The sequence below is a fragment of the Canis lupus genome, chromosome 12 (genome assembly GCF_011100685.1).
Source record: "Canis lupus familiaris isolate Mischka breed German Shepherd chromosome 12, alternate assembly UU_Cfam_GSD_1.0, whole genome shotgun sequence".
Classification (NCBI taxonomy): Eukaryota; Metazoa; Chordata; class Mammalia; order Carnivora; family Canidae; genus Canis; species Canis lupus.
In genome coordinates, this window is record NC_049233.1 from 4,763,729 (window position 1) to 4,784,396 (window position 20,668).

Consider the following 20,668-nt stretch of genomic DNA (forward strand, 5'->3'; position numbering starts at 1 on the left):
GGGGTGGTAAACTGTGACTAAATCTTATTGCAAGGGGGCATGTGGATGGCTCAGTGGTTGAGCATCTGTCTTTGGCTCAGGTCGTGATCCTGGAGTTCTGGGATCGAGTCCCACGTCAGAATAAACGTCTCCCTCTGCCTATGTCTCTGCCTCTCTCTGGGTCTCTCAAGAATAAATACATTAAAAAAATCTTATCTTCTGGAGGGTATTATGCTGAGTGAAGTAAGTCAGTCGAAGGACAAACATTATATGTTCTCATTCATGTGGGGAATATAAATAATAGTGAAAGGGAATATAAGGGAAGGGAGAAGAAATGTGTGGGAAATATCAGAAAGGGAGACAGAACGTAAAGACTGCTAACTCTGGGAAACGAACTAGGGGTGGTGGAAGGGGAGGAGGGCGGGGGGTGGGGGTGAATGGGTGATGGGCACTGGGGGTTATTCTGTATGTTAGTAAATTGAACACCAATAAAAAATAAATTAAAAAAAAATCTTATCTTAAAATCCATGATGCGGAAAAAAAAAATCCATGATGCGCATAACATGGACATCAGCTAAGATTAAATGATGCTTGGCTCCCGAACAACAGGATCCCTGACATCCTTTCTGCACTCCTTCCCCGGCCTCACTTCAGAGAGCAGGAGAGGAACAAAGGTGAGGGTTAATACGTCCCTCCACCGAGCCCCGCCCCGCCCCGCCCCGCCCCGCCCCGCCCCACCATCTCCAGCGTGGCCCCGCCCACAAGCAAACCCCCTCGTTGTGGCCCCGCCCCCACAGTGGCCCCGCCCCACCCGCGGATCTCCCTCGGCCTTCGTCCCGCCCCTTCACTCCGTTCCTCCGCCTCTATGGTCAGGACCGTTTGTGGCCCCGCCCCTTCCGGCCTGCTCTCGCCCCTCGCTTCACGTCCGGCCCCGCCCCTAGCCACGCCTCCTTCGTGCCTTTCTGAGGCCGCGCGGGAATCCGGCTGGCTCTCGGCCGCGGAGCCCTCAGGCCCGCAGGTGGCAGGTGCCGGAAGAGGCTCGTCGCCGCGTCAGGGCAGGCGCTGGCGTCCTGCGCCCTTTCCCGGGTCCTCGAGACCGAGGTCAGGAACCAGAGCGGCGGCGGCTCCGGGCATGGCGGTCTCGGGGGCGGCACCCGCTCCGGCGGAGGGCGCAGACTCGGCGCCCTGGGCACAGCTGGAGGCCCCCGCCCAGCTCCTGCTGCGGGCGCTGCAGGCGGGGCCGGACGGAGCGCGGCGCGGCCTGGGGCTGCTGCGGGCGCTGGCCAGTCGCGGCGGGGAGCCCTTCGGTTGGGGCCGCATCCTCGAGGCGCTGTGCCGGGAGGAGCCCGTCGTGGAGGGCCCGGACTGTCGCCTGGAGCTGTAAGTCGCCTGCTCGCGGAGCGCCGCGTTCCGGCCGTGAGGCGGGGGGTGGCGCCACCCACTTTCTAGATGAGGAGATCGAGGCCCGCAGCCCGGCATCCCTGCCGCGCACCCCGGGAGGAGGAGCGCATCCCACGGGCCTTGGTGGAGGACCGCCTGGGTGCGGCGGGAGCCGCCAGCCTGCAGCCTGCGCGTGGATGAGGAGCTGGAAGCCGGTGGACTCTAAGGATCTGACCGCATGCTTCCCGCTCCAAGGCAATCGCACTCATACCTCTAGTGTACACGGGAGTAAAAATACGTACGTTGTAAAGTATACAAAAGTAGAAATTGATTTTTAAAAATATTTTATTTATTTATTCATAAGAGTCACAGACAGGCAGAGACGCAGGCAGAGGGAGAAGCAGGCTCCATACAGGGAGCACGATGCGGGACTCGATCCCGGGTCTCCAGGATCACGCCCTGAGCCGAAGGCAGGCGCTAAACCACTGAGCCACCCAGGTGTCCCAAAAAGAAGAAATTTAAGCTGTGGTGACAGAAGGAGTGGCTGAAGGAGTCTGAAGGAGTGGCTTTATGATGTCAAATTTTCAAAGCGCAGTATACATTTTAGGGCAAAATCACTTTTCTTAAGGATGGTGTTCTTGATAATTTACAGTTTTTGAGGTGACTTTGAACTTAACTTTTCTTTTCTTTCTTTCTTTCTTTTTCTTTCTTTTTTTTCTTTTCTTTCTTTCTTCTTTCCTGTTTCTTTCCTGTTTCTTTTTTGCCTCTATGTGACTGAATTTCTGCTAGGAGCAGAAGGGTCAGCTCTGCCATTTTCTTATTTGATGGGCTTCCCTTACTGGTATTCAGTTCCTTTTCGGTCATCTTTATAAGCTGTGTGTCCATTTAGTGAGGTTGGTTTTGTTAGAGAACATAATTCAGTATCCATAAATTCATTTAATTATCCTAAGTAACCAAAATACTGGAAGTAGAAAAAGTGACAGAAGTGTCCCCTTCAGCCTCTAGGGGGCTGAAGAGCCGTCTTTGCACTCAGATGCTCCTCTCAGAATTAGGCTGGAGACTGGACTATGAAGGGCCATTCCATACATTAAATATTTGTAATACTTAATTTCTCATGTTTTAGATAAGTAGAAGTGGAAATTCTAATATTGTCTTCACACACCCTACTTTGAATTTGTTTTGAGAAATGGGTCAGGAGAGGGGCCCCTGGGTGGCTAGTCAGTTGAGCTTAGGGCTCTTGATCTCTGCTCAGGTCTTGATCTCAGGGTCTCCATCTCAGCGTCCTGAGTTTAAGTCCCACAGTGAACTCCAGGCTGGGCATGGAGCCTACTTAAAAAAAAAAAAAAAAAAAAGGGGGATCCCTGGGTGGCTCAGCGGTTTAGCGCCTGCCTTCAGCCCAGGGCATGATCCTGGGGACCCGGGATCCAGTCCCACGTTGGGCTCCCTGCATGGAACCTGTTTCTCCCTCTGCCTCTCTCTCTCTCTCTCTCTCTCTGTGTCTCTCATGAATAAATAAATAAATAAATCTTTAAAAAAGAAGAAAGGAGAAAGACAGAAAGAAAAGAAAGAAGAAAAGAAGAAAAGAAGAAAGAAAGAAGAAAGAAAGAAAGCAAGAACGAAAGAAGATAAAACAGAAATACATACCTCCCCTACCACCCTCCCGTCACGCCCCACGCCCAGCCCCGCACTCCCCACTAAATCCCATACGAGAGCCCTACATCACTACGAAAGAAAGAAAGAAAGAAAGAAATGGGTCAGGGGAGCTTTCTGCATCCCCAAATTGGAGGCCATAAACATATTCAGCTGTCTGGCTTTTTCTGGACAGAATAAGAGGAGGGGAACTTAATTTGGGGTCCCTGGTTAGAACTTTATTTCAGTATAATTGGTTTCTTTCATAATCCCGTGTATTTTATTTTCTGCATTTAACACTCTGATAAGGGGATTCATGCACACAAAAAGTTAAGAGCCTTTGAAGTAGGGTTTTCCCCCAGCTCTGTGCTTCTAAATATCCTCTACCAGAAATTGACCATCTTTTGAACTTTTACCTTAGTTTTCTCTCTCACTTAGTGTTTTTCACGAAGAAATCAAAGTCAAATATTTTTTTCTCTTTCATACATCCCAGATGCCCCTTGTATGTAATGACAAGCAGCCCTGAGGAATCACATAGAGAGGAGCAGAGGTGTGATGCCAGGTGGGCTTGGTGTACCCATGACTTGCTTGCCACACCAGTAAGCCTCAGGTCACACAGCATCTGGATTTGTGCATGACAGACAGCTACATTGCTCTGTCCAAAGTAGCCCTTGCTTATCTCTGGACTTATCCTCAGAGAGTTAATTCATTCAGTAAATGTGTACCCGTTGCCTGCTATGGACTGACGCTGTGCTGGGTACTGGGACATGGAGGAAGGAGACTGCCTCTGCCTCTCAGGAACTCAGGTGACAGGAATGTCAGAGCTAGATGTGACCTTGTAAGTTCCAGGGGATTGCTAAGGGGAGTACAGGGCTGCAGAGTAAGCGCTGCATCACATCCTGGAATATTACTATTTTTATTTTGGGCCTTAATCTATCTTTTTTTTTTTTTTTAAGATTTTAGTTATTTATTCATGAGAGACACACAGAGAGAGAGAGGCAGAGACACAGGCAGAGGGAGAAGCAGCCCCCATGCAGGGAGCCCGACGTGGGACTCGATCCCGAGTCTCCAGGATCAGGCCCTGGACTGAAGGCAACGCTAAACCTCTGAGCCACCCAGACTGCCCCTTTTTTTTTTTTAAAAATTTTTATTTATTTATGATAGTCACAGAGAGAGAGAGAGAGAGAGAGGCAGAGACACAGGCAGAGGGAGAAGCAGGCTCCATGCACCGGGAGCCTGATGTGGGATTCTTTTTTTTTTTTTTTTTTTAAGATTTTATTTATTTATTTATTCATGAAAGACTGAGAGACAGAGAGAGAGAGAGCGCCAGAGACAAAGGCAGAGGGAGAAGCAGGCTCCATGTACCGGGAGCCCGATGTGGGATTCGATTCCGAGTCTCCAGGATCGCGCCCTGGGCCAAAGGCAGGCGCTAAACCGCTGCGCCACCCAGGGATCCCGACTGCCCCTTTTTTAATCTTTTTAAGTAAGCTTCCACCCCCCCCCCCCATGTGGAGCTTGAACTCATGACCTTGAAATCACGAGTCACATACTCCAGGTTTGCCTGGCTGGCTCAGTCGGTGGAGTGTGTGATTCATAATCTCAGGGTCCTGAGTTTGAGCCCTGTATTGGGTGTAGAGTTTACTTTAAATAAATAATTAAACTCTTAAACACACACACATACACACACACACAAAACAGAGTCACATACTGAACCAACCAGGCGCCCCTGAAGGATTTTTTTTTTAAAGATTTATTTATTATTTATGATAGACATAGAAAGAGAGGCAGAGACACAGGAGGAGGGAGAAGCAGGCTCCATGCCCGGATTCAATCCCGGGTCTCCAGAATCATGCCCTGGGCCAAAGTCAGGCGCTAAACCGCTGAGCCACCCAGGGATCCCTGAAGGATTATTTTTATGCAAAGTTTGGGAAGGGAGTTTTTTTTATGTAAAACAAGCATGGATCTTTTATAGAGTAGGTTTCAATGTGGATTTTTTTTTTAAGATTTTATTTATTCATGAGAGACAGAGAGAGAGGCAGAGACCTAGGCAGAGGGAGATGCAGGTTCCCTGGGAGGAGCCTGATATGGGACTTTATCCAGGACCCCAGGATCACTACCTGAGTTGAAGGCAGCTGCTCAACCACTGAGCCACCCAGGTACCCCTCAATGTGGATTTTTTTGAGCCAAAATAGGACACGTCAAAAAACAGAACCTAGCCCAAAATATATGAATACATGCTCAATTAAAAAAAGAATTGTTAAAAAAAATTTGAATTGTTCAGAGAACTTTTGGCTGTTTAGGAATAGTAAAATGAACTCAAACTGGCTTAACCACCACAACAAAAAATACATGCTCGATGAATGCCTTTTGAATGACTCTCCTGGGCAGCCCTGGTGGCTCGGCGGTTTAGTGCCACCTTCAACCCAGGGCCTGATCCTGGAGACCTGGGATTGAGTCCCACGTCGGGCTCCCTGCATGGAGCCTGCTTCTCCCTCTGCCTGTGTCTCTGCCTCTCTCTCTCTCTCTCTCTCTCTCTCTCTGTCTCTCATGAATAAATAAATAAAATCTTAAAAAAAATAAAAATGAATGGCTCTCCTGCTGACCCCTTCCATCCACCCTGACCTAAGGGTACTGCCTCCTAGCCACCCTGTCTGTCCATTGCCACCCAGCTTTACCCAGTCTTCCCTGTGCTCCTTCCAGCAAGATATTCTTAACTGCTTGTCCTTCTGCCCAGGAAGCCACTGCTGCTGCGCTTGCCCCCGTTATGCCAGAGGAATCTGATGTCCCTGCTGATGGCTGTTCGGCCATTGTTGCCTGAAAATGGACTACTCCCTGTGCTGCAGATTGCACAACAAAACCAAAGCCCTGACCCTGATGCCTGGCTCTGGGTCCTGGGGGAATTGCTGCGGAGGGATTTGAACGGTGGGGTATCGACTGAGGGCGTGTCTGTGCTGTCTAAGAGCTGCCAGGGACGGCTCCAAGGCCTGTGTAGGCGGCTGGGCCAGGGAGGCAGGAGGCTGAAGTTGCTCCAGGTTCCAGAGCCTGAAGAGGAAGAAGAGGAGGACAAGGAGGACAGGGACGCTCAGCAACCTGGGAAACGCAGAAAGGGGCGAGAGGAAGGACCTACCAGTCCTGAGGGCGAGTGTGCCCCCAAAAAGTTCCGATGTTTGGAAGGGGAAGAGGAAGAAGGTCAGGAGGAGGAGAGATGTGAACCTGAATCTTTGGAACCCCTGGCAGATGGAGGAGATGCCCTACCCATTAAGAACCAGAGTGTCAGGGCCAAGCCCAGTGAGGCTGGTCAGAGTCTGGAGGCTGCTAAGGACCTACCTGAGTGTTTGGAGTTGCCCAAACCTGTCCAGGTACTAGAATGGGGAGGCTGGGTTTAGAGTGATCCTCCAGGAGTGGGGGGTTTATCCAGGTGAGGGCTCGGTGGGAGACTATTTCCCAACTGGGGTAACAAGTCTATGGAGCAGGGGTAGGGGTGTGGGGTTCAGGGAATATAGTTTCTGCTCCATGGACTCCCAAGCAGGAGGTGGGAAGAGTTAGTGGAGGGGGAAACCTTTGGCCCTAATCTACAACATGAGGTTAAAGGATGCCAGGCAAGAAGAGAAGCTCCTCTGCACAGAGGGTGTGGAATCATGCCAGCATCCAGCCTGTCTTCCCAACCTAAGCCCTGGGTCTACCCCCATTAGGATGAGTGCAGAGGGGACAAGTCTAGACAGCTGGGTTACCACGGGCCTTGTCTACTATACTTTGAGTTCTTAAGCTCCTCTCAAGGTTTAGGCTTCGCTTTCTTGACTCTCTTGAATCATCCTTGCCCATTAGCTCCCACTGATCTGGAGCCTTCTCGGGGGAGGGGGCTAGGACTGGGCCCCGGGACCACACTGTGTTGACAGGGACTTGGCAGTGACTGGGCTTTTCTCTGCAGGACCAGGTTCCCAGACTGCAGCAGCTGCTCAAGACGTTGGGGGAGGTAACTGGCCCCTGCTCACCATCGCCCTTCCACTTTCTGTCTAGACCTTAGCCAGGCCCAGGGAAGCACAGGCTGTTTGGACAATGGGGGTCAGAGTGAAGGTCTGAAGACAATCACTGCAAGGGCTTCTCTTGGCCCAAGGACAGATATGTCATCTAACCCCAGACAAGTCCTTCTCCTCTGGTAGTGTCCAGGCTCCTCACCCCCCACTCTGCCAGACCAAGGGGTGGTCTCTGACTTGTCAGAGCCGGGACATGAGATTTGCCTTTTCCAGGGGTTGGAGGGTGCCCTGCCGGTTGAGCTACAGCTTCTCCATGAATGCAGTCCCAGCCAGGTGAGTCCAGGAAGACTGCCTGGCCCTGAGGGTACATCCCCTCTCCCCAGCCTTGTTCCATTTAGGTCTGTGTTTCCTTGCCTTGTGTGGGAATTTGGGGAGCGGATTTTGTTGGGTTCTGTGGTCTCTTGGGTAAAGGTCATCCTTTGTGCTTTAGACCTTGGATCCTCCTCATAGGGCAGCTCTCCCTGCCTTACGTTACCTTGGGAGTGTCCTTGCCTTACTCATTCTGCTTCCCAGTTGGCTTGAGACAGCCTAGCAGAGGCAGACTGAGTGTGTCTGTGGCCTCTCCTGCTTGGTAGGTGGACCTGCTGTGTGCCCAGCTGCAGCTCCCACAGCTCTCCGATCCAGCTCTCCTGCAGCTCTGCACCTGGCTTCTGTCCCTTTCCCCAGATCTCAGCCTCAGCAATGCTACTGTTCTGACCAAGAGCCTCTTTCTTAGACGGGTAGGTGGCATTGTGATACACCTGGCATGGTAGGGACTATGGGGAAGAGCATCTGAGCCCTCAGAAGGGTGGTGCTTGGGAGAGGGGGTTCCCCACCTTGTAAGGCATCTGGACTCTCAGAGGCAGCCTGGGGCAGGCGGAGGGCATGGACCTCCAGGCCATCTATCCACATGCCATCTAATTCCTCTCTCTTGAGCTCCAGATCCTTCCAGGAGCTGAAGGGATTTGGGAGCTCTGTGTCATTTCCAATGGGTGAATCCATGTGAGTTCTAGATAAAAGAACTTTTGTATGGGACACCTGGGTGGCTCAGCAGTTGAGCATCTGCCTTTGGCTTAGGGCATGATCCCGGAGTCCGAGGATCGATTCCCATGCCCGGCTCCCTGCATGGAGACTGCTTCTCCTTCCACCTGTGTCTCTGCCTCTCTCTGTGTGTCTCATGAATAAATAAATAAATAAAATCTTTAAAAACAAAACACAAAAGTTCTTTTTTTTTTTTTTTAAGATTTTATTTATTTATTCATGAGAGACACACAGAGAGAGGCAGAGACACAGGCAGAGGGAGAAGCAGGCTCCACGCAGGAAACCCAACGTTGGACTTGATCCTGGGACTCTGGGATCAGATCCCGAGCCGAAGGCAGATGCTCAACTGCTGAGCCACCCAGGTGTCCCGAACTTTTGTGTTTTCTTTGTAACATGTATCACCGTCTGAAATATGTGTCTGACAAACATTCATTCAAGGAAGGAAGAAATGAATTAATTAATATTTCCTTCCCCATTGGCTGTAGATTCTCTCCCTGACTTCCTCAGCCTCCCGCCTGCTCATGACTGCGCTGACCGCCTTCTGTGCCAAGTATGCCTATCCTGTCTGCAGAGCCCTCCTTGGCCCTGTGCTCCAGGCCCCGGGAACAGGTAATTCTGGAACCAGCCCTGGGCCCAGTAGCTCTGCCCTTTCTCTTCCCACCACCCTTCACTCCTGGGGGGCCCTGGCAGTTGTGTATTCAGTCAATAAGGCTGCCTTGCTTCCCTGACTATGCTCCCCTGTAATGAGCCAGGCATTGTGTTCTATCCTCTCCTGCCATTTTTCCCCAGACTTCCCGCCCTGTTGTCCCCTTCCCAGGTCCAGCTCAAACAGAGTTACTGTGTTGCCTTATGAAGGAAGAGGCCCTGGAGCCAGACGCACAGGTTCTGATGCTGGGGTGAGTGTACACGCCTCCATGCTGTCCCCGCCCCTACCCCCTCCCACTGGCCAAGCCTGCTCTTGGCATTCTGGAGTTGGAGCTGCCTGGATACCAGGCCCTGTACCTGAAAGACAGGTGGCGGCACAGCGGAGGCCCCTCTCGCTGTTGCCTGAGCCGGGCTTTGTGCCTCCCCGCCACAGTTGCCACTCTGTGACCCTGCCCAAGCCCCAGGTTCTTCCAGCATTCCAGGCCAGATGCCTGGGGGGACACAGAGAAGGGGCTGGTGGTCCACACTTGAGCTGTTCACAGCGTAGCTGGAACATGGCACAGTGGTTAAGGCACTGGCTGTGGATCCGGGAAGACAGGATTTTAAATCCCAGCCTTGCCTTGTGTGAATTCAGACAGGTTTCTCCATCTCTCTGAGTCTTCTGTTTCCTCATATGAAAAATGGGCATAATATTCACTCTAGGATTTTTCTAGATGTTAAATGTGATAATGCATATAGACATCAGCACAGTAAGTGCTCAAAAATTGTTATTAAATTTGTGTTAAATTTGGGTATTAAAACTGGGGAGTCAAGATCCAGCCATGTAGAAACAAATGAGTAGCTAAGACCCAATTGACACTAACATGAAATATAAATGCTAACTCTCTGGGGCACCTGGGTGGCTCAATAGGTTAAGCATCTGCCTTCTACTCAGGTCATGATCCTAGGGTCCTGGGATCAGGTCCCATGTCAGGCTCCCTGATCAGTGGGGAGCCTGCTTCTCCCTCTCCCTCTGCCTACTGCTCCCCCTCTCTGTCAAATAAATAAAATATTTTTTTTAAAAATAAAATAAACACTAACTCTCACACGAGAAGGGAACAGTTGTTTAAATGTCAGCCACCACTTACCGAGTCCTTTCTCTGTGCTTTATTTATTTTTTAAAGAATGTATTTATTCATGAGAGACACAGAGAGAGAGAGAGAGAGAGAGGCAGAGGGAGAAGCAGGCTCCATGCAGGGAGCCTGATGTGGGACTTGATCCTGGGTCCCCAGGATCACACCCTGGGCCAAAGGCAGGCTAAACCTCTGAGCCACCCAGGCTGCTCCCTTCTCTGTGCTTTAGATTCATTTTCTCAGGAAGTGCTCATGCAGTGCTGTCAGGTGGGTGCTATTAGAGACAGAAAACCTAAAGCTCAGAGCTGCTAAGGGACATGGGACAAAGGTCACACAGCCAGCAAGTATTAAAGCCTGGGATCAGATTCAAGGCCCAGCACCCAAGAAGCCACACTTCTTCTGTGTGACACACTGCCTCTCCACACAAGTGGAAGATGGCGCTGTAGCTTGGGAAGCACTGCTGGAGTGGGCCTCCCCGTGGATTGGGCTCTGCAGGGAAGGCTGCCCTTTCTGGAAAGCCTTGTAGATATCTCACTGCACCATCATCCTCTTCCCTGGGTCACCCTCACCTTTTGTACTCAAGAGGCACTCTTCACTCCTGCTCATTTTTTAGGGAACCTTATACACTTCACATCAGATCCTCTGTTATCCTCTCCAGGAGTCTTGTATTGTAGCCTTCCTAGCACCGAGTAGTGGCTGGCTGCTGCCAGCATCAGGGGGCTCTGACTATTTCCTCTGTTGGCTGGGGATCTAGGCTGTCCCCAGGGCCTTGCCCTGCCTTAAGGTAGGAACAGTAGGTACCCAGGCGTGCACTGTTCTCAGCGGGGCCTGTGCTTTTTGCAGACAGATCTTAGAGCTGCCCTGGAAGGAGGAGACTTTCTTGGTGTTGCAGTCACTCCTGGAACGGCAGGTGAGCAGACTGCCTTGAAGGGTAGTCCAATGCTATGGACAGGCATGGGCCTCCCGGGTTGCTGATCCCTCCAGGGGTGGCGAGCAGAGCAGCTGCCCCACAGCAAGGTATGTTACACGGTGGGTGAGTCCTGGGGCTTAAAAAGCTGAGAGCAGAAAGCTGACCACACTGTACATCCTGGCTCTGCTACCTACTAGCTGCGTGGCCTTGGGGAGGGACCTTTTGATGTGTGTGTGTGAATTTTCTTTTATTGTTGAGTACATCATAGATTCCTATGTTCACAAGTTTTCAAGCTCAAAGGATACAGTGAACCATCCATCTAGGTTCCCCTCTCCAGGGCTCATCACTGTTACTAGTTTCAGGGGAACCCTCCCAGAGGTGCTTTTATGTACAAGGACACATGTTTAAGTTTACTTTTTCCCTGCTTTTTTTTTTAAGATTTATTTCTTTTCTTTATTTTTAAAAATATTTAATTAATTTATTTGAGAGAGAGAGAGAGCAGAAGAAGGGGAAATGGCAGAAGGAGAAACAGACTCCTCACTGAGCGGGGAGCCTGATGTGGAGCTTGATCCCAGGACCCTGAGATCATTACCCGACCCAAAGGCAGACACTTAACTGACTGAGCCACCCAGGTGCCCCAACATTTATTTATTTTAGAGACAGCATGGGGCAGTAGCAGGGGGTGGGGAGTCAGAGGTAAAGAGAAACTCCAAGCAAACTCTGCTGAGTGTGGGAGCCTGACTTGGGGCTCAATCTCCTGACCCTAAGATCATAACTGAGCCGAAACCAAGAGTCGGATGCTCAACCAACTGTGCCAGCCACATGCCCCTACTTTTTCTCTACTTTTTTCATGGATGGCAACATACCAAGCTCAGTGCTCTGTACTTTGCTTTTTTAACCTAGCAGTATATTTTGGCAATGTTTCCATATCACTACCTAAAGTTTTGCCTCATTTGTTTATAACTTAGGTGGTTGACCTAACCTTTTTATGCCTCAGTCTCCCCATCTGCAAAAGGAGAATGATGATCATACCTGCCACACAAGGCCAGGGTGATGTTGAAATGGATAATTAGTGTAAGTGCTCAGAACAGTGCCCTGTGCATGATAAGTATTTATTAAATTATTAAGGACAACTATTGTTATGCTGGCAGTACCCCCTGGGACTCCAAACAGGGCTGAGATGTATATGCCAGGCTTTATGTGCATTATCTCATTTAATATTTTTCATCATCTTTAGCGTTAGATGTCATGAGCCCCATTTTACAGATGCAGAAACTGAGGCTTCAGTTTGGTTATGTGACCTGCCTGGGGTTACCTAGGCTGGAAGTGGTAGAGTTTGAAATTGAATCTGGAGCCCTTTCTTACTCTGTTGTCCCGTCTTCCAATGTGTGCAGGTGGAGATAACTCCCGAGAAGTTCAGTGTGTTGATGGAGAAGCTCTGTAGAGAGGGGCCAGCAGCCACCACTTCCATGGCCTATGCCAAGCTCATGCTGACAGTGATGACCAAGTATCAGGCCAGTGTGAGTACTGGAAGGGCCATGAGGGCTGGTCCTGCTGCTCTGAGTGTGCCCACGAGGGTGTACATCTAGATGTTGGCCAGGGAAGACACCCTGAATGTTAGCCAGGGAAACTACAAGTTCAAGCTTCAGAGTGGGGAATGAGACTGCTAGGAGGTCGTTAATGCAGGCAACACTGCCGTGGGCCAGATGGTGAGTGAGGCACTGGGGAATCGACAGTGACCATAGCACAGTTCCTGTCCTTGACTTGACATTCTCCACCAGTGCCAGGCTAGTGAGGTAGGAGAGATGATAACCAGATCGGCATCACATCTGGAAAGATGAGAGGTGGGGGCGGAGGGTGCTTTTGGTGGTGGTGGTGGTGGTGGAGGAAGCAACTAAACCTTGTTTGTGGTTGGGACAGGCTTCTCAATTCTGAAAGGGTGAGTAGTGGTCAAGGGCCAAGACTGAGGAAAGGACATTTCAGGCAAAGGAAATAGTATAAACTGTGAGCATCCAGGGGGATCTACAGATGGTAGCTTCGGCCTGAAAACATGAGAGTGGATGATGGTAGGGGTGAGGTTCTAGGTCAGAGTTAAAACACCGCGAGGTAATATTGCAGAGCCTCTGCTATGTCTTAGGCACTGTTTATTTTTTTTTTTTTTTTAATTTTTATTTATTTATGATAGTCACAGAGAGAGAGAGAGGCACAGAGACACAGGCAGAGGGAGAAGCAGGCTCCATGCACCGGGAGCCTGATGTGGGATTCGATCCCGGGTCTCCAGGATCGCGCCCTGGGCCAAAGGCAGGCGCCAAACCGCTGCGCCACCCAGGGATCCCTTAGGCACTGTTTAAAGCCCTTTGCTTATGTGGCCTTGCTAGTTTATTTCAGGTGTTAGCCCAATGAGAAGATACTATTAACAGCTCCATTTTATAGATGAGGAAATTGAGATCCAGAGAGGTTAAAGTGACCTGCCTAGGATGACGTGGCCAGGCCGTGCCATCATCATATGGAAGACCCTCTAGGTTATGAGGAGGATCGTGGACTTTATCTTGAAGGTCAAGTGTCCCTACCTTTTTGGGGGAGTCACAGGCCCATTTGATGATTTAATGAAAGCTATAGATCCTCCAAGAAAAATGAAAAATCTGAACACATGTTATGCACAATTTCAGGAGAATCCTGGATCCTCTGGAGACCCTGTAGATCCTGGAGGAAGGGCATCCAATATGAGACATTTATAGTTACCCCAGGGCCCAGCTGAAGCTGGGGTGACTTGGTCAGATTTGCATTTTAGAAAGAAGCCTCTGGCATCTGTAAGGAGTGGGAATCGGAGAGAAGATATAGGGCAGAGACCTGTCAGGAGGCTGTAGCAAAAGGTCAGGGAAGATATAGTGTGGCCCCGAAGAAATGTGGCAGCCACAGTAGAGTATCTCTGTCCCTCAGTTTTCTCATCTCTAAAATGGGAGGGTTGTGCAGATTACATGAAGTTATGTTTATAAAGTGTTGCTACATAGTAAGCACCCAATCATTGTCAAGTGTTATTAATGTTATTAATGCAGCTGACTTAGTAAGTTAGTATAGTTGTATAGTTCATATTTGGTCCCAGGTCCACTTGAATACAAAGACCTTGCATAATCATGAAGTAATGCATTTAGATATCTCCTCCATTGTCCTTGTGTCCTGGATTCCTCTCTCCTTCCTAAACAGGGACATGGGCAGAGGGGAAAGGGGAAGGATCAGCTGCTGGAGTCCTGATATGATTCTTCCTTCTCCCCAGATCACTGAGATCCAGAGGCTGGGCCTGGCCACAGCCCTAGAGCTCAATACCACTTTCCTGAGGAAGTCCCTGCAGGCCGCCCTGAGACATCTGGGCCCCTGACCATCCACCAAGAGACCACACTCCTGGAGCTCCCCCACCAGCTGCCTGAAGAATACTTTTGCCCTCAGCACCATCCCCTGACCCCTTGTCTGGGGATAAAGGCTGAGGCTGGCCATCCCAAGTGTCAGGTGCCTTCCTGCTCCAGGATGCAGAGAGGCCACTTGGGGGGTGCTTCCTGGGCTGAGGGGGCTGGATGAGCTTTATTTCCCAGGGCTGCTGACCTTTGGGCTCACTCTTTGTCACTTTTTCATCAGGTGATGGGGACAGAAACTTTCTGAAAGGCCTCAGTAGGGTCAGAGCAGACCAAGAGTAGATGAATGATGCTTCTGGAGCCCTGAGATGACCTGTGTGCTCAGCATGAATATCTTGCACAGGGGCGCCTGGATGGCTCAGTTGGTTAAGTGTTTGCCTTTGGCTCAAGTCATGATCTCAGGGTCCTGGGATTGAGCCCTGCATCTGGCTCTTTGCTCAGCAAGGAATCTGCTTCTCCCTTTCCCTCTGTGCTTGTGCACTCGCTCTCTCTCAAATAAATAATCATTAAAAAAATATATTTTGCACTCAAGTATATGTTACAACCCTCTGTGTTCTGACTTGGATGATAATTTATTAAAAAGCAGGGGTTTGGGGCACCTGGGTGGCTCAGTTGGCTAAGTGTCTGCCTTAGACTCAGGTCATTATCCCAGGGTCCTGGGATAGAGCCCCCAGTCTGGGCTTCCTGCTCAGTGGGGAGTCCGCTTCTCCCCCTCCCCATCCTTCTGCTTGTGTGCACTTACTTTCTCTCAAATAAAATCTTAAAAAACAAAACAAAACAGGTATGCCTTCCTATTAACTCTGGGTATTTGTGGAAAACCAACAGACACCACCACCACTCACCCTACTTGGTGACAGGGGGCATCTTTCCTGGTGAACCATTCTGCAAGGGGAAGGTGCCAGAGTTGTCCAGTTCATTTATTCATGTTCTGTGCGGCATTGTGTGACACCACTCACTTCTGCCCTATCAGGGCTGTTTTTTGAGTAGGGGAAGTGTGCCCGGGACAGAACTTTCATGACATTTCCCTTCTTAACGATTTGCTCTGAAAGCATGAGCCCCAGAGCAAGATGAGGGAGAGGTTAGGGGGAAAGCCTGCTTTTGAGACGAAGCAGGCGCGCGAAGGCGTGAAGGGACAAATAGGCGGGAGCTACATGCTCTCAGTGGCCATCCCGGTGAGGTACCCAGGGCAAGCCTCTTACGTTCCTGGCAGCAGCGGGCGCCACTGGGTACAGTCTCCCGGTGCCACGGGGCGCACAGGACCCCCGCCCCGCCCCGCCCCGCCTCGCCTCGGAGCCAGCCTAGCTGTGCTACGCGCGGCAGCGCCCTCCAGCGGCCATGGACGGCGGCGCGACCCGAGATTGAGCGGCCTGGCCGCGCTCCGGAGGGAAACCACGGGCAAAGGCATCTCGCGAGAACAAGAGCCTTATTTGAGCGCACGCGCGAGTTGAAGCACTCTCTTTTCCGGTTACTGCGGCGCGAGCTACCATGAGGTGAGTGGCGCTTGGGGAGCCATCCACCGTCATCCGCGGTTACTGGCACCTTGGTAGGGAGGGAGGCTTGCGGGCCGAATCTGGGGGTCCGTGCCCCTGCTTCGCCGAGAGGCATTTCTGGTAAGGTGTCTCTTGCTCGGAGCCTGCATCGGTCGCACCTAGGTCGCCGGACGTGGTGCCCGGATTCCCCGTGGGGGGCGTTCCGGCCACGCCGAGGGTGTTGATGCGGGCCGCCCAGGTGCTGAGCGCTCGCCTGGCTTCTGTCTCGCAGCAGCAAAGTCTCCCGCGACACCCTGTACGAGGCGGTGCGGGAGGTCCTGCACGGGAACCAGCGCAAGCGCCGGAAGTAAGCCGGGCCTCGGCGGGGTGGGGGTGGGGCTCGGGTGGAGGGGCGGCGGCCTGATTCTGTTGCGTTCCCTAAGGTTTCTGGAGACGGTGGAGCTGCAGATCAGCCTGAAGAACTATGACCCTCAGAAGGACAAACGCTTCTCGGGCACCGTCAGGTTGGCACCGTTCTGCCCCCACCCGGCCCTCCGGGCCCTCCCGCCTGGGCCTCCTGTTGAGCTTGAGGCGGGCGGGCACGGACGCGCCCGGGCAGTTCAGACCCCCTGCCCCGGGCAGCCGTGGCTGGACGGACCCCCACCCTGGGTCTTAAAATAAGAGGGGAGGCGTGGGGAGGCCTTGGCCAAGCCCGCCGGCTAGTTTGAGAAGCCAGACTAGCTGTTGGTGAAAGTGGACGTGCTGGGTAAGGCTCTGTAACTGCAGCGGCCCCGGACCCCTTCGCCTGCCTCTGGAGCTCCGGGCTGGGCCTGACCGGTGCTGTTCCCCTCCCCGCAAACGCAGGCTTAAGTCCACCCCCCGCCCCAAGTTTTCTGTGTGTGTTTTGGGGGACCAGCAACACTGTGATGAGGCCAAGGCAGTGGACATTCCCCACATGGACATTGAAGCGCTGAAGAAACTCAACAAGAATAAAAAACTAGTCAAAAAGCTGGGTGAGTGTGGCTTGGGGTGGCTTTGTTTTCCGGCAGACAGTTGTCACCGGAGTGGTAGAAAAGTGACATTGCCATTTGGATTTTAAAATGATTGGGGGGCGGGGGCAGAATCATGGAAAGGATCTGTTATGGGGGGGGGTCCCTTGAGTGAGTGATGCTTTTATATATAATCTTTTAAGGTTCCTTTTTATTATTTGCTTTGAGGAGTCTTTCTGAACAGGCAAGTTCCCCTAAGTCGACTAGTGAGGTGCTGCTATGTTCTGAATTGGGATTTCTAGTTAAAGTTCTTTTTTTTTTTTTTTCTCCCCACGCATCTTTATCATAAGTAGTCTAAGCATTTTACAAAAAGGAAGTAGGTGCCCCACTTTTCATGTAATAGAAAAGTTGCAGGCATTGAACCCCAGGAGTCTTAACCAGCGTGTGCATCTACTATTGGAACGTGAAGAGAGCCGGTCAGCCTGGGTTTCCAAAGCTAGGTTTTCTATGAATGTCGGGCCAGTAAAAGGCCAGGGGGTAGGGACAAGCTGGAATAAGGAGAGGATTAAAAAGACGTTGTACGTGGAGAGAGTACAGTAATTGGTTAGAGGCTACTTTGGTGGTTGGTTGACAAAACTCCGTTCAGAGGTTGCTTTTGGGGGCCGGATCCTGAGCATCCGATGGCTTCTTTTTACCAGCCAAGAAGTATGATGCCTTTTTGGCTTCAGAATCTCTGATCAAGCAGATTCCACGAATCCTGGGTCCAGGCCTGAATAAAGCTGGCAAGTTCCCTTCCTTGCTGACCCACAATGAGAACATGGTGGCCAAAGTGGATGAAGTGAAGTCCACCATCAAATTCCAGATGAAGAAGGTAAGAAGGTCTGACTGGGTTGCAGAGATTAAGCTTTGGTGATGGTGGCACTACCAGTCCCAAAGTTCATCCATGTTCTCTGAATGGGAGTCCCAGGTCACATTTCTACAGATACATAAGACATGTGACAGTCACTGAGCAGGGTTGAGGCTTTCCACGTGCCTGTGGTTTTCCTGCCCTGGGGTCCGGGTACTGTTCACTAGGTCATCGGAGTGGGGAGGGATGGGTCATTTGGCTTCTAGATGTGCCTACTCTGACTCTTCGGTTTGGCCGCCGGCCTGATTTGACTGGACTCTCTCACAGGTGCTATGTCTGGCAGTGGCTGTTGGCCACGTGAAGATGACGGACGATGAGCTTGTGTACAACATCCACTTAGCTGTCAATTTCCTGGTGTCCTTGCTCAAGAAGAATTGGCAGAACGTCCGGGCTTTGTACATCAAGAGCACCATGGGCAAACCCCAGCGCCTTTACTGAGACCATTTAATAAATCCTAGTGCTACCGTTACTATCTGCCTGTGACTGGGGGGGGGGGGGGTGCTCTGTGAACTGACTGACCTTCCGTAGCGGTACACTGATGAAGGAAGGTTCTGGCACCCAGTGTGGGTGGGCCTGTTCTGCATACTGCAAACCAGGAAGTGCATTCCATCTACCTTCAGAATTGTGTAGTCTAGTAAGACTCTAGTTCGGGTCTCTTGGATACTTGATGATAACCTGCTAACCGGGGTTGAAGCTGGTCTGAATCCTGAGAGGCAGATCTGAGCTAGTGCTCCCAAGTCTTGTGCTCCTGCTGCCGACTCCTGGAAGGAGGGGTTGGACCCACACGTGGAGGACATAGACTCAGTCCTTCACAGCATGCTTAATATATGGCCTGCTTCTCCTTACTCCATGGCTTCTTGTTTTGTGCTAAGTTGTGCATTTGGGCTCGTCTGTAGGAATCACAAAGTTCCAAATGGAGATTGGGTTCCTAGATTGTTCAGATAGGATTGATCCACAACTTGATTTGCTTGTCTGGCCTCAAATACACCATATCGAGGGTAGTGATTTACTCATGTTTGGGGAAACACAAGTAGGAGACCTGTACGATGCTGCTGAATTCACTACTGCTGTTTTCTAGGAGCTTATTAGCAAATGGGGCAGAATTAGGCTATGGAAATTTCCAGGCCCTCCATCCTCCTGACCTGAGGCACTTCCCTGTTGGTAGGTTTGTTTGGTTTTTAAGACTTCATTTTATTCCCGAGAGACCAGCCGAGACAAGTTCATCCCTCCATCTTTTAATATAGTTGAAAGGCTACAGACCTCACACTTGGTTTTGGCTCAGGTCATGACCTTAGGTTGTAAGATTGAGTCCCTTGTCAGGCTCCAGGCTGAGGTGGAGTCTCCTTTAAAAAAGGCTAATCCAGGGCAGCCTGGGTGGCTCAGCGGTTTAGCGTTGCCTTTAGCCCAGGGCAGCCCAGGGCGTGATCCTGGAGTCCTGGGATCCAGTCCTAAATCGGGCTCCCAAATAAATAAATAAAAAATATTTTAAAAAATAAATAAATAAAAAATATTTAAAAAAAAAAAAAATCCCTGGGTGGCGCAGCGGTTTGGCGCCTGCCTTTGGCCCAGGGCGCGATCCTGGAGACCCGGGATCGAATCCCACGTCGGGCTCCCGGTGCATGGAGCCTGCTTCTCCCTCTGCCTGTGTCTCTGCCTCTCTCTCTCTCTCTCTCTCTCTCTCTCTCTCTCTCTCTCTCTCTCTCTCTCTCTCTCTGTGTGTGTGTGTGACTATCGTAAATAAATAAATAAAAAATATTTAAAAAAAAATAAATAAATAAATCGGGCTCCCTACATGGAGCCTGCTTCTCCTTCTGTCTCTGCCTCCCTCCTCTCTCATGAATAAAATTTTTAATTTTGTTTTTAAGGTTCTATTTATTCATGAGAAACATCGGGAGAAGCAGGCTCCCTGTGGAGAGCCCAATGTGGGACTCCATCCCAGGACCCCGGGATCACGCCCTGGGCAGAAGGCGGCACTAAACCGCCGAGCCACTCGGGGATCCCGATGAATAAATTTTAAAAAGGCTAATCCAAAGCATAAATAAAATGTACCTCAAAACAAGCTCGAACAAAGAACACAAGGCTTTTGCCAAAGATCTTGGGGTGGTTTTCTTTTTTCTATTTTAGCTTTTAATAATTTAGTAATTTTGCTTACAGGTAAAATAGTTATAACCTAATCTTGGGATGAGCCCTGAATTTGGTTTCTCAAGGTTACTGGGCATAGTTGCTCCTTCTGGTCTGTTACTACAGTATTAGGAGTGATAAAATATCTAGGCTTGTCAATGTTCCAGATGGGTAAGGAAAGGGAAAAGTTGGCGTATAAGAACTAGCTAGGGGGGGCAGCCCCCGGTGGCACAGCGGTTTAGCGCCGCCTGCAGCCCAGGGCGTGATCCTGGAGACCCTGGATAGAGTCCCATGTGGGGCTCCCTGCGTGGAGCCTGCTTCTCCCTCCGCCTGTGTCTCTGCCTCTGCATTTCTATGAATAAGTAAATAAAATCCTAAAAAAAAAAAAAAAAACAACTAGATAGAGGGCAGCCCAGGTGGCTCAGCGGTTTAGCGCTGCCTTCAGCCCAGGGCCAGATCTTGGAGACTCAGGATCGAGTCCTGCATCGGGCTCCCTGCATGGAGCCTGCTTCTCCCTCTGCCTGTGTCTCTGCCTCTCTCTCTGTGTCTCTCAGGAATAAATAAAAAATCTTAAAAACAAAAAGAACTAGCTAGGATCTATTGCGCCTGGGTGGCTTTACTCTGTTGAGTGTGTCTGACTTAGGCTCTGGCCTCAATCCCAGCTTTGGGCTCAGGCTCCGTGCTCAGTGGGAGTCTGCTTCTCCTCCCTCTGCCCCTCCTCCCTGCTTTTGTTCTCTCTCAAAATCTTTTTTTTTTTTTTTTTTTTTAAGATTTTATTTATTCATGAGACAGAGAGAGAGGCAGAGACACAGGCAGAGGGAGAAGCAGGCTCCATGCAGGGAGCCTGACGTGGGACTCCTGGATCCCGGGATCACGACCAGAGCCCAAGGCAGATAAATGCTCAACCACTGAACCACCGAGGTGCCCCTCAAAATCTTAAAAAGAAGAAAAACAAAACTAATTAGGACCCGGTGCTATTGAAAGGAAAAAGTTTAGGCACAGTAAGAGTGGAAGTTTATCAGAATGTTGGCCATGCTTAATTCTGGGAGGAAAAAAAATTATCTGG

General features: G+C 50.6%; 2 protein-coding genes across 4 annotated transcripts; both read left to right on the forward strand.

Moving 5' to 3' along the window:
* Nucleotides 1-969: 969 nt before the first annotated feature.
* On the forward strand, nucleotides 970-14,792 carry FANCE (FA complementation group E). 3 transcript variants are annotated; one of them, XR_005367605.1, is made up of 11 exons: nucleotides 970-1,359; nucleotides 5,723-6,347; nucleotides 6,917-6,961; nucleotides 7,236-7,295; nucleotides 7,598-7,741; nucleotides 8,528-8,651; nucleotides 8,860-8,938; nucleotides 10,643-10,709; nucleotides 12,104-12,229; nucleotides 13,984-14,213; nucleotides 14,340-14,792. XR_005367605.1 is itself a non-coding variant. In XM_038553833.1 (10 exons), the coding sequence occupies exons 1-10, from the start codon at nucleotides 1,112-1,114 to the stop codon at nucleotides 14,083-14,085; spliced, it is 1,620 nt and encodes a 539-aa protein (XP_038409761.1). In that variant the 5' UTR covers nucleotides 970-1,111; the 3' UTR covers nucleotides 14,086-14,790. The 3 variants fall into 3 exon arrangements, 2 of the variants coding, with proteins under 2 accessions (XP_038409761.1, XP_038409762.1); XM_038553833.1 differs by having other exon boundaries at nucleotides 13,984-14,790; XM_038553834.1 differs by lacking the exon at nucleotides 970-1,359 and adding an exon at nucleotides 3,116-3,550 and having other exon boundaries at nucleotides 13,984-14,788.
* A 776-nt stretch (nucleotides 14,793-15,568) lies between these two features.
* Nucleotides 15,569-17,950, forward strand: RPL10A (ribosomal protein L10a). The gene is made up of 6 exons (NM_001252145.1): nucleotides 15,569-15,606; nucleotides 15,878-15,952; nucleotides 16,029-16,109; nucleotides 16,450-16,598; nucleotides 17,273-17,445; nucleotides 17,749-17,950. Exons 1-6 carry the CDS (start codon nucleotides 15,602-15,604, stop codon nucleotides 17,917-17,919), a joined length of 654 nt encoding a protein of 217 aa, NP_001239074.1. The 5' UTR covers nucleotides 15,569-15,601; the 3' UTR covers nucleotides 17,920-17,950.
* Nucleotides 17,951-20,668: the final 2,718 nt, after the last annotated feature.

Coding starts and splice junctions, on each gene's coding strand:
- FANCE (XM_038553833.1), top strand. CDS start 1,112: ATGGCGGTCTCGGGGGCGGCACCCGCTCCGGCGGAGGGCGCAGACTCG. Junction 1,360..5,722: donor CCGGACTGTCGCCTGGAGCT/GTAAGTCGCCTG, acceptor CCTTCTGCCCAG/GAAGCCACTGCTGCTGCGCT. Junction 8,939..10,642: donor GCACAGGTTCTGATGCTGGG/GTGAGTGTACAC, acceptor TGCTTTTTGCAG/ACAGATCTTAGAGCTGCCCT.
- RPL10A (NM_001252145.1), top strand. Junction 16,110..16,449: donor CGCTTCTCGGGCACCGTCAG/GTTGGCACCGTT, acceptor CCGCAAACGCAG/GCTTAAGTCCACCCCCCGCC. Junction 17,446..17,748: donor TCAAATTCCAGATGAAGAAG/GTAAGAAGGTCT, acceptor ACTCTCTCACAG/GTGCTATGTCTGGCAGTGGC.